We start from the raw sequence: 12694 nt of genomic DNA, 5'->3' as shown, positions 1-12694 counted from the left end.
GGGGGGATTCGCTGGACGGGTGGGTTATGCACTCACTCAGACACTGAGCAGAAACAAGCTTCACAGACAATTAGGCGGAATATATTGCGAGCCGCGAACATTTTGTTCAAGGGGGCGATCCATTCCTAGGGAAGCGCATCCGATTCCGCAGAGTTCATTCAAATCTTCTCGGCATTAGGTACTCGCAAATGAAACTCACCATGTTTGCGGCCACTATTGGTCCAATGCTGTTTACGTGGATGTTTACCTTGACCTCGGTCGGCCGGCCTAAAATTCAAACACGCCAAGGTGCGATATGAGATCGAAGAGCAATAAAATCCTGATCAGCTCAATTTATCCGAGCAATCGCAGATCTCGGTGATGTTTTCCACGGTATGTCGAGTTGCGGTTTAGACGAAGTCTCGCTCCAGTCCCGGAATTTCCTCGGGTCGAAACTCGGGATAAAGTCACCACTACTCTGCTTCGAGCGGAGTTCGCTCTCTGAACGGGAACAAGGAACTGGGAAAGTGTGTCGAAACAGACCGAAGTTGTTGACGTCCTTACCTTCGCCATACGTTGGCCAGGCACGCTTGTCATAGCCTTCGAGAACTTTGTCAAGGAAGGCCAATCTGTGCGAGGCTGCGTAGTTGGAACTTTGGTCTGCTTGATGAACCATCGGAGCGTCTGCTTGCGCATCCTCGAACTCGCTGAAGGAAATCGATGTGCAAAATAGTTAAGAGAGTTAGTCTCAAGCGACATCGGCTCTCTGCCGGGGTGACGGAACAAAGTTCTCTGGGTCGCTAGAAGCGGGGTAATTTCTGATCTGTTTGGTCAAGCCGGAGAGCTCATTCTTATGTTCAGCACGAGCTTCTCGATTATCGCGACGAGGGAATTCCTCTGATCGGTCTCAGCAAGTGAGCTGCTTTTTTTTCTCAGCTCGAATTCTGAGCGTGGTTCGGAGAGTTGAGAACTTGGCAAGTTTATTTCGACGCCCACAAGACGAGCGAATGGCATTAATGAGCCTCAAAGACGTGATAAAGGCCACTCAGAGGGTGAGTGAGTTTTTGAGCGTCAGACGCCGCATTCGGTAATGGACAAGTTCCAACGATCTAGTTCTTGTGCATCAACGAGCTGTGCTCCCGCGAACGATTGTCAACAGCGGAGCTCGGGATTCTTGAGGTCGCTGAACAATCACTTAATTTGTGGAACCGACTTCCCACATATCGAAATCGCTGTTGCCCAGAAACTGCCGCTCAGGCATTTTTCCTGAGGGCAAGAGGTTCCCTCAGGAAACGGGACGTCGACCGAGCGCTGATTTAAATTTAGGTTTACTTCGATCGTCTTTGAGGCTTCTCGGCCTAGTGCGGAACCTCGGATCGATTCCGTAGATCTCTCTGAGATCCCCTTTGTCTAATTTCAAGTTATTCCAGTCGATAAGTACAGCTCGGATGCTTAGCCTCGACACCTGATCTTCCTGCGCCTAATCGAATAGACAAATATTCGCGAACTCGTGCACACGCGGCACGAACGCTTTCGGGAATAAGTTCGTTCATCGAAAGCAGAGTCACGGATGATTAGGAGCGGATGATCGTTCGAAATGAGATCATCCGTGGAGTCCTCGATGAACGTGCAAGTTTTGGTAAATCAAGTTTTTATTTTTCGCAGGGCGGCGGGCAGGCTATCCCGAAGGACATGCGAGTCGGCGGAAATCCATTAAAGTTCCGCACAAGCCGAATCCACTCCGGATTTTCGCCGTCGGCGCCGACGAGCGTCGGAAGGAATATGTGGTGGCTCGCGGGGCACTGCGAACGGGAGCGCTCCTCATCAGTTGATTGCTCTTTCCGGTCTGCAAACTCTCTCGCAACCGATACCACAGCCGCGTGGTCTGCCTAGGCTCCGCACTTTATGCCTGGTATGCCGGGTGCTAAGAGAGACGGAGCTACAGGAAGTCGGTCGTGGTCGAAACAGCACTGAGCCCCGCACGTTTCATTTTGGCGTGCGTCAAGAGTGCGCTTGAACAAACAAAGGCTCCTGGATTCCCAGGTGGGTTTCGGGAGCTCCCGCGAGCGGATTAGAGGGCGGAAGGGTGGTCGCGTCAATCCTCTGGGAACCCCTGTGATCTGTCTCATTCCAGAGATGAAGAGATGCTCCTCAGGCTTCGGGAGAAGCTGAAGAGCTTCGCCTCGACTCGAACCCCATATGCGTCATGACGGCGGCGCAAGCGGCGGCGGCACGTAAAGTGTTGGCTCCCCTAATCCGGGAACTTCAGTGTGGCGGATATCCTCGAAGAGCTACTTCTGCCATGCTTGAATCCAGAACGCAAATAACTTCGGCTGCGAAGATCGGAGCCTCCGGTGGGAGCCGTGGCCTCTCTCGGGGAGTCTCAATCACTCAGAGAAGCCCCGACGACGGGAGAAGCCCCACCGAAAGTCGCATTGAATACTCGGCATTCGCTCGACAAGGGTCATCCCCCAGGTTCCCGGAGTCGGGGAGGCCTTACATGGGATGGAGTTCATGATTTCAGCATAGAATTCCAGAGGAGCCAAGCGATGGAACTTCTCTCGTGGGACTTGTAGACCTCAGCATAGGGACAGGAAAATGCTTGCTTTTATTTTCAGTTGCAGTTGTGCGCCGCGCCGTTATCGAATGTCCCGATGTAATGCGAGCGGAACGGAACCCGAGGGAGCCGCGACTCGGGAGGGGCTAGCTAAAGTGAAAGCCATCTGGAGATTGCTTTCATTGACGGATCGGTCAATCTTCCCTGGCCGATGATGGTGGCGGATGAAAGAAATAGCGGAAACTCCGATGCGCGAAAACCTGGAGCTCCGATGACTTGTTTTCAGGACAGGCCGTGCAGCGAGAATTGATTTGGTGAATGGTCGACGCATTTATCGTGAGTGCGCGCGAAGAGAGAACTCGTCCATCAGCTCACGACGCGCGCTCACGTTAATACTGTATCACGCTATTCGCGCGAGATTCCGTCAGAAGACTGCGATTCCCCAATCGGATTCCATCGTCGGCGTATCGAACGGCGTCTTTCTAGAAAACGAGACAAGGGGCTCCCGTCCGGTGATCAGTCGAGTTTCAATCTCGATTCCGAGCTCAAAGCCGCGTGATAGCCTACCATCACTAAATAGAAATCGAGCTCAGAAGACACAATGCACGCAGACGAAGTGGCTTCTAATCCCATCGAAAGTAAGTTCGAGCTCTCCAGAGAATCGTGGACGATCTCGCTTGTTCGATCGCATCAGATAAAAGCGGTCTATGCACGCTCTGACACTCTCGTCTCCGAACAGCTCCGGTGCGGATCGTTCGACGGCGCCGATGTTGTTCGAGTAGATGTGGTGGCAATGTTACTGAAGTTTACGTGCGGAGAGCGCACGTGAGACGCAAGTGAGCCAGCTCGAGCCACCGGCGTGATTTTATTTCAGAAGCCTCTCGGCTCTGCGTCTTCGCCGACTCCGCGGAACGTTGCAGCAGGGCGTTCTTTGTTCATGAGATCCGAGCCGCGGCTCCACTCTATTCTTCCCCCAGAACGCCTCGTAGCTCCCATGTTTTCGAACACAAGGTCGAATCGACTGCTTGTGCCGCTACATACAAGCGACCCGCGGTGCGGAACAAACCAGGTAGCGGAGGAGAGAGAGATGCGTAAAGGTAGATTAGTATCATGGTGGCGTTTAATGAATATGGCTCGAATATCAGTGTTCATGGAAAATCGCCATTCAAACGTGGCTCTAATCAACAGCATGGTCCTCTCTCTCTATCTTTGTATTTCTCCCTGTCTCTCTCCACCATTCGGCAGCGTCGAGGACGAACTGGCGGCCCGGGCCGAGATCACGTCCTCAGCGTGCGGGTCGACCCACTCTCAGACGGGCGAACTACATAGCCGACATACGGAGGCCGTAGCTTCTGTTGCCCGCCTACCGCGCTCAGAATTGCTGCGGTTACGCTCTGGAGGAGAACAGCCGCGGACAGCCAGGGCAGACCCCATCGAGGTGGGAGTTGGCATACGCAGTTCTTCGCTAGCTGGTACTTGCTTACACGACATCGGGGGACGATATCAGACGAACAATGTTTGTGGCAGTTTCCGTACTCGGGCTCGACAGTCGCTCTTCTCGAGCAACCGGAAGTATGCGGCTCTCTACGCAAACTATCCGCCTTCCTTGAGAATATTCCTCGTTCAGGGAATGACCGACAAGTGCGGAAGACCTCTCCGCTCCGTTGAGTGGGTCTCCCACAGTCGCTAGCTTACTGCCAGCGGACGAAAGCGTTTGTATCGATCAGGAATCGTAGACCTATTCCCCGTGAGGAGAGGTTCCCTTCGAAAATGGAACAATCCGTCATGGATAAATAGCTCACTCTTCCCCGCACGGAGCTATCGGCAGCCCATTCCACGAGGCTTTGGGGCAGTTTATCGAATCGTATTTGCGTCCGCTTTCGTCTTACTCCCGATTGAGCACGCCGCGCCGTCGCCTTTGAGAACGCAAAAATCCTTCCGGGACAGAAAACAGCGACGCGAGTGAACGGGGATTATATTCGTCTCGTGTACGGACGTATTCTAGAATTCGGAAATAAATGGGGCCTGGCTGAAACCCAGAGTACAATCTGGACAATAATAATCGATGCTCGACAATAAGATGAGGTAAGAGAACACTGACGCACGTCGCGACTATAGCGTCTCCCATGACATGATAATTGCCATAAGCGGGCTACCCGAGGCCCGCTATGACATAACTCGATCTCATGAATATCATTTCATTGAATCCGCAAAACTCGTGGAGCTCTACCTCATACAGGGTTGTCTACGTGAGTCAGGGATTTCCGAGCTACGTTGATGACTGTAAATATAGCTGTATGGAGAGGACCTGCCTCGGCAGATGTGTTCCTGAGCCGATCGATGCTGCGGACGATTTTATTCTCGTCTGGTGCGTCCTGGTCCTCCCGCTGGGGCTTTTGCTTGGGAGACAGGGGGGGGGGCGAAATCCTTCCGAGACACGACACGTCAGGATCCGAACGGGCAGGGAGCTCGCGACGGTGACCGAGCCCGGTAAACCAAACAGTTTCTCGTTTGCGTTGAGTGAGACGTGCGACGCGGCGTGTTTACCGACCCGGCTCTGCTCTCTCGAAATCGTGCCTTCATAAATCGACAGTTGTCAAAAAAACTTGCTCGCCGCCCTCAGCCAAGTACACAGTAGGATAACATTGACTCTAGCTTCGGCTCTGGATCCGCTCTACGCCGCTATCCGACTAACCTACGGCAAATTTCATCGAAATGCTCGACACGCCGTTATCGATCGTCAGCCAACAATGCGCGGATGGCTGGTTTGTACAGCAGCTCCAATAAGTCCGTCCATTGCGAATCTGCCTGTCAGATTCCCCGTCGGGAGCCATTGTTGATGGACAGGCTCAATGTACAGGAAATCAACTCTCAGCGCTCTTCGGCTGTATTCTCACCTCCACCCCTTGCCCATCTGTGGATACCCCCTACAGATGAAAGCACTCGGTCTCGTCGATTCAAAATTAAACGAATGCGGAACGTTCAGGCGGAAGTCCACTGCCTCGAGACGGAATTTGCTTCCATTTGTGGGTTGCAGAGCTCGACAGATCTTCTGATGCTCATGAAAATCTCGAGTCGAGTCTAGTCGGTGAAAGTTATTCACCCTAATCGAATAATTTTAACGCACGCAGTGGGTCCCGCTTGTTCTTCCATTCGCCCGTTACTCAATGTTCCGCGACCGCAGTCATTTACGGAGACAGTCACCCCTATGACGCGACGGGAATTCCGTGGAGACGAGCAACTTGCTGTGTGGATCCGCTCAATAATAGGTATGTTTCTGGACGCCTCGTTGAAGGAGAGAAAAAACAGATTGCCAAAAGCATTATTCGACCATCTGTGGTGTGTGCTTCATCTGAGTCTCGTTGGCTTTTTCGTTTCTGTCTCGTCGTCGGTCAAGTCCAAGGTCGCCAAAAGAATCAATGCGTCGATCGCCACACAACACTTGATTTGACTTTCCATCTTACTTCCCATTGCCTTCGAAGAATGTCCGCCGGAAAGTACTCACTCAGTCAGCCAGCGAGGAGGGCTCCGGATCTTTTTCGGCGAAATTCTCTGCGACTCAAGTTACCAGGCCCGTCCAGTCATACCGAACAAAAGAGAGACAGCGACGTATTTCTTCTTTCGCGTCACATCGACGTCTGACTCTGATAGACAGATCGACCCGGTAATTCACCGTTGAGACCTGACTCGCGACTGACTAGATACGCTCCGCGGATTTTCTCGATGACAGCAATGGATCAAACCGGAAGACCGCCGCGAGGTCGATGAGTTTCCGATGTTCGAATCGGTCTCGAAGATTCGATCAAATGAATATTCATCGCCGAGTATCTTAAGAGGAGTTTTATTTGTGCCCGAACCGGCGGTCAATCGCGCTCATCTTCGATGCTGGACATGGTGAAAACACTTCTGAACCTCAACCTTGTCGTGCTCCGCTTCTCCGGTAACGACTCGCCGCCAGGCACGGTGTCGCCTCTCATCGAGGGCATGGGATTATGGGGACTCATGAAGATGTCCGATGGAATCCAGAGATCTTGGAAGAGATTCTCGTGCGCGAAAATGTTCCCAACATCTAACCATTCGCGGTTATAGAACTGCGCCAACCAGGAAGCGATGCGGCCAAGGACCAAGTAGCCCAATCTCATCGCCGAGAGAACTGTCATTGTATAAAAAGCGAGCTCGTCATGGAACAGCAGTGTGTTCTCGTGACGTTCGGCGAAGCCGAATGCGCCGAAAACTGGAGGAATCATGCGAGATTCTGCTTCGTTGTCGAGCTTGACGAAGCTCCAAAGTAATCAGCAGGTTAGAGTCGAGGTCGAGTCGACGCTTTTCTACTCAAGGAGCATTGGTCGCGGGAAACGCTCCGTAATAAGTTATTGAAGCGATTCTCAAGGGGCCGATCTTCGGAGGCCAATCTAATTCAATGAGATTCCCGTTAAACTATTCAAGACTTGGCTCATACCGCCTTCAGGGAATATTATGGTCAGCTGAGCAGTATAGCATCGAGAAAACTACGTCTCGGCGTGCCTGAGCCTTCTTTCAATCTCCAGGCGAGCCTCCATGACGTCGAATCCCTCCGCGAGCTGATAGAGGATCGAGCCGACGTTCATTCCGTTCCGGCGTTCTAAATTATCCTTCCCAACATAACTTATCCCATATTACGCCATGTCCGTAAGATTCAGATCGATGCTGTCATCAGCCGAAATCGGCTGCATTGCAAGCGCGAGGCAATCAGTCACGTAGTCCACGCTGGGACGGTACAACAGGATCCGAAAGTATTCAGAATGTCTCGTTGAAATGAGAAATGACTGAGGCTCCAAGCGGAACTCCGAACACTCGAAGTTCCGCTAATGTTGATTGATGGACCGCGGATCGACCGCTGGATTGGAAGCCAGAACCGCTATCGATGTTGACAACCATGAGCTCGGCGAATCTGCAAGCGGTCACCCCCGGGGCACCTATAGAATACTGCGATGGATTCCACTCCGATTCGTGAGTTTCGCAAGTAGTCCGTGGATTTCAGTGGAGATATCTCCCGAATATCTGTCGATTGATCCCGAATCCCGGATAACGCAATCGCTTCACCCAATATGTAAAGCGCATTCTGACAACTGTCCCCTGCCTTCACGATGTCTTTCAGATTGACGTCAGAGCTCGCAGTGGCAGAGCGTATTGGCGGATTTTATCTCAATCTGTCGGGATACCGGGTATTGAACCTATTGGAAGTGGTCTTCTGAGGCTTCGACATCTTTTGAGCTCAGCTATGTTGGCTCTCCGTCGATCCATAAGTTCATGGTTGGAAGCTTATCCGTCGCTACTTCCAATATGTATTCACATGAACAAGCCTCAATCGGCGTGGAAGCTCGTGGGGTATCAATGTCCGGCTCCAGCACAGTGCCCGTTGTATTTAGTGGATTCAGTCGATATCGAATCGAGTCGAAAGTCTTCCACTAATGAGTGATTTGGACCTCGCTCAGTCGTCGTGGGAGATTTGTTCATTGTACCGAATTATCAGAGACCTTCACGCTACCCACATTCCGGACATCTAGCATTCGTCAATGCATTCAGTTTTTCATGAAAACCCCTTCGTTTGTTCATTCGTCGGAAGGTCCGATCTGTATCGACAATGAAGCCATAAAGCATTCGTCGATGCCATCACAATCGTCTCGGAGAACTGTTTCGAATTTCCCCGAACCTGGTGGTTTGCCAGCTATTGTCGAAAGTGACAGAATAACAATGGGTATTCAAACGTGACTGGGGTCGGAGACCAGATTCTACCTGAGGTGTTCTTCAGATGCGAACGCGCGGACCCCGACTCCTCTGAGAGTTCTCTGAAAACGGAGACTTCTCGCGACGAAGTTCTCCTATGAAGTGGTTCGGGGAGATCGAGGTCAAGGGTTGGAGGGGAGGTACAGCGACGAGTTCTGAGAGGGAAAAATTCAGGAGAAACACTTGACGTCGAAGCGGAAACTCTGCTGCTATGCAGTATCCCGGCATCGGGGAAACCTCACGATCTTGAGCCCGTTTTCGCAAATTATCCTAGAAGCCCTGCGTGTTCTCGGAGGAAGTAGTATCCCTCAGCGACGCAAGCTCCCCATAGCTCGGTTCGACTCCATTAGCTCCGAGATCTCGAGAGGGAGAAATTGAGCTAATTTTCCGCGATCAGCGTTAAACGAACTTCGGTAGGAGGAGGGACCTGAGGGATTGCGGCGTCATTGTTCTCGCGCATGATCGCCTGCGAATACTTTTCCCGATGATCATCGATTATTCTTACATCTTCAAACAATTCTTCAGAAATTTAGCAGCTCGCGCAGAGTCCTAGAATCCAAGTCTCGACGTGAGGCAACTTCCTTGCAGGCGACGACAAACGTACCGCATGATGTGATAGGGCCCCCCGGGTTCAAGGTCGGCGTCATTTCGCTCGTTTTGCATATTTATCGGCGGATTCGAGGAATCCAGGAGAGCCGATTGATACCGACGGGTGGTCGAGTGGTTAGCGCGTTTGTCACTACTCGTGCAAACGTGCGTTTCCCTTCGTGAAATGCCGCAACGACGCCGCTCGCGCGGGAGGCGGTGTGGGTTCGATCCCTGCTGCCGGAAGAATATTCCTTACGGAAACGCAGGTACTCGGCCTTGATCCTCCTGGGTACATTTGCTCTATGGATCCGTCCTCGGAAGCAATGTAAATAACAGTGCCCTGGACGTTAAACCTTGGCTGGTGCCAAGATCGTCAGGTTCTGGTGCAGATTCCCCTATGACGAACTACGGATGATCGTCAACTTGCTGATAGGCCTGTCTGCTATAGCTGTTTTGCTCGATGGTATCGCAGTTTACGCTGGATAGAATATTTTCGCGCGTGGGCTTCCCAAGGCGGCATATGCTGCGAGTTTTTTCTTCCTTCATAATCTCGTATTGTATCACAGTAAGGCACTCTGGATCACCGGCGGGTGGTCTAGTGGTTGGCGCGTTTGTCACTACTCGTGCAAACGTGCGTTTCACTTCGTGAAATGCCGCAACGACGTTGCTCGCGCGGGAGGCGGTGTGGGTTCGATCCCTGCTGCCGGAAGAATATTCCTTACGGAAACGAAGGTACTCGGCCTTGATCCTCCTGGGTACATTCGCTCTATGGATCCGTCCTTGGAAGCGATGTGAATAACAGTACCCGGGACGTTAAACCTTGGCTGTGTGGATCAGCTCGAAAAAGTTTTCTTTTAGGAGAGCCGATTGGGAGCAGAGAGAACATAGGATGAATAGAATGACTTTTTGTAAAAAATGTCTGATGTAAGTGCTTATCCACGTCTAGAGCTATTCCTTATCCGGGAGGGAAATCATCGAGGGGCTCAGGGGTGACGAAATCCAGCGGACTGAAGTTCGCTGCACCGATGCATCGGTGGAGCAGCAGACGAGCTGACGAACGAAGTTAGGTAATGATAATGATTGAAGATTTGACCGACTGACCGCATGGAAGGGACCCCAAAGACACAAACGATGATCGCTTGCGCGACCGCTTCCGCGCTTCCTTAGCTACTACTACTATTTATCTCCCACAAAATGCGCTTGGTCATCAGAGACTAAACGTCTGTCTCACCTGATAGAGGGGACGAGCTCTCGGTAAAGCCTCTCTCATTCCACGATGATCGATCTCAGGCCCGGTCGATGCGTCTCCTTGGAAACTTCTTTGGCCCGGTGTTGACTGCAGCCATTGCGGCTTGTATTGCCGTCGGCTTCCGTGAAGCAAGGTTTCCTCTAATGTACCACAACGGAGTATATGCACACAGGGGGAACAAGAATACATCGATTCTAATGCAGGTGCTCGCGTTAGAAATGGCGCCGATTCGACGAATGACAATCCGCTGATGCTGCAGCTTCTGTGTGAGGGCCCAGGTGTACACCGTTTGCGAGGCATAAGGATTCCTAGGAGGAAGCCGCAACCGGAGCCTCCACGGGGAATAATTTGATTACCGATGGCTCGGTCGATGATCCTGATTTGTGAGGATCGACCGAGTCCCCTCGGCTCAGTGCCGAATTATCTATCAGCCTCCGGGAATATCGCATCTGGGGCATTTAAACGTCTCACAATTGCTGGCTGTCGGGCGCGGGTCTATCAGCGAGTGAGCAAACGCTGGCGCGGACACCACTGTGCTTTGTTCTAGCAGCGATTCTAATTCTCTGAGAACAATGATATGTTCTGTTCCTGATCTCGCGGCGGGTCTCCCCGCGGTCTGCCCACGCGGGTCGTGTTCACGCACAGTGTTAAGTCTGTCCCGCTTGCGGCCAGAAGACCTTTGACCGAGGTAGATTCAATTTTATCGAGAGGTGCTCTCGATCGCGCAGAGTCGAACGAGTTGAGATTTTTCCGAGGCTATGAATGGACTGACTCGGTGTCACTCGGAGACCCGGCACCAGCATCATTCAGTGCGCCTAGGCGATTCCGTCGGTGGCATTAGAGTCGTTTCGAGCAGCTGCGGGCTGGCTACGGTGAAATGCGCTGTAAATTTTATACAAGTTGCCGGCCTTGGGAATCAACTGGGCGGACAGTCCGTTGATATGAGCGGTGGGGTATGCACGATTCCGCTCCGGAGCGTCCGGATTGCCGTCAGCGGGCTCCGTCGAGTTCTCGGACCTCGTATCCGACTGATTGTTGGCAGCTTTAATTCCGTGAGGGTCTATTCTCGAGTTAGACGCGTTCTGAAGAGTCGAACTGACTAGCTCCGTTAGCCGGAGAGACGAGTGCTCTAGGAATTCGATTTCCCTCAACTGGAGGGAGATATTCATTGATTCGCTTGTTTCAGATCTAATCGAAGCCTGAGCACTTTGTAGAACCTACTCGCCAAGTGCCGCTGCGCTATCCAGACGCAAATGTAGTACGAATTTGCGTCCGGGGATCCCGTATTCGAATATCCGGCAAAGCTGTGCTGCTGGTCGTCTAAATGTCTTTCGAATTTCTCTTGGAACTCGCTTTCCGACTTCTGTCCGGTTGCCCAAACACGGAATGAGACGTCAACCTTGGCTAAGAGCCCTCCAAGGGCATGAAATCCATCCGACACGATCCCCGTCTGTAGAAAACTCGGCAAGAACATTAGACATTCCAACTGGGGAACAATCGCCGCATGGACGGGCGATTCCTTCGATTTCGGAGCTACGGAGCTCAATCGCGCGCCACAGTCTCGATCCCGGCAACCTAGCTCGATTTCATTCGAATTCTTCGGTTTAAGGGCCGCTCGAGCGAGACATTCTGGTGTTCGGAGCGATCGGGAGGAGAAATGAAATAAAATTGTGCCGAGTCCAAAATCATCCTCCGTCCAGGTGGGACTCGCAGTCGTATCGGGACTTTGAGACATTCCAATGTTTGCCCAATCGCCGCTGACGGAAAATCGAGACTTTCCCAGCGGCAGATGCGCCACGGCAGTTTGAATTGCTTGTCGTGACCGGGCAGGTATCTGAAACATTCGGGTGCCTTTATCGCATCATGGCGGGTGTGTTTGTTCGGAGAAAGAAAGAGAGACTTGAAATAACAAACGGACTGCCACTGGTCTCAGCCGAGCTTGGACTACTATCTCGTGAACAGACGTTAAGGCTAGACTGTAACAGCATGACTCAACGGAGAGGGCGAACGAATTATTAGTCTCGAGTCGTGGAGAATGTTTCATTTGTGACAGAGTTCAGCTTCCGGAGAGAGACCTTTCGGCCGAATTGGGTGTTGAAACGTAACACAAGTTGTCAGCCGTCCATAAGTCAAATGAGACGACTGTTCCCCTACTCTCCGGTCGAGGCCCCGAAATCGGGCAGACCTTGAACTTAATTGCCGCGAATTCCGATCGTGGTTTCACTCATCCGGAGAGCCCCGAAACCTCAGAATCATTCCGAGATCATAAATGTTGTCGGAGTCGGAGGCTGGAGTGGTCGAAGCTGAGGATTCTTCATGCTCGGATTCGCGGGTGCGCCCTTCGCGGATTACCATCGGATGAGACGATAGATTCGCACAGAACACATTTTCATTATGAATCGAACCGAAGTCGCGGGAGGATCTCATACGCTTGAATTAGCTACAGAGGCTTTCGCATCGCCTGTTCATGGCAGTGTGAATTATGATCTGAAAGCTTCGTAGCATCGTTCTTCGAAAAATTCTCTTTTGAAGAAGAGCCAACGCTTCGTACCGGA

General features: G+C 52.0%; 1 protein-coding gene across 1 annotated transcript in view; it reads right to left on the bottom strand.

Annotated features, from left to right (window-relative positions):
• LOC100903637 (glycine receptor subunit alphaZ1) overlaps nucleotides 1–6696 on the bottom strand; it is a 13232-nt gene extending 6536 nt beyond the window's left edge. The window contains exons 1-3 of the mRNA XM_003739008.1: nucleotides 6455–6696; nucleotides 544–686; nucleotides 200–267 (exon numbers count right to left, since the gene is read on the bottom strand). Of these exons, the coding sequence (XP_003739056.1) occupies nucleotides 200–267; nucleotides 544–686; nucleotides 6455–6696 (453 nt within the window). The remainder of the gene's footprint in view (nucleotides 1–199; nucleotides 268–543; nucleotides 687–6454) is intronic.
• Nucleotides 6697–12694: the final 5998 nt, after the last annotated feature.

This window comes from Galendromus occidentalis, unplaced genomic scaffold, assembly GCF_000255335.2.
Source record: "Galendromus occidentalis unplaced genomic scaffold, Mocc_1.1 scf7180000076381, whole genome shotgun sequence".
In the NCBI taxonomy this organism is placed as follows: Eukaryota; Metazoa; Arthropoda; class Arachnida; order Mesostigmata; family Phytoseiidae; genus Galendromus; species Galendromus occidentalis.
Note: the sequence above shows the minus strand (reverse complement) of the source record. Positions and strands in the feature narration are given on the sequence as shown.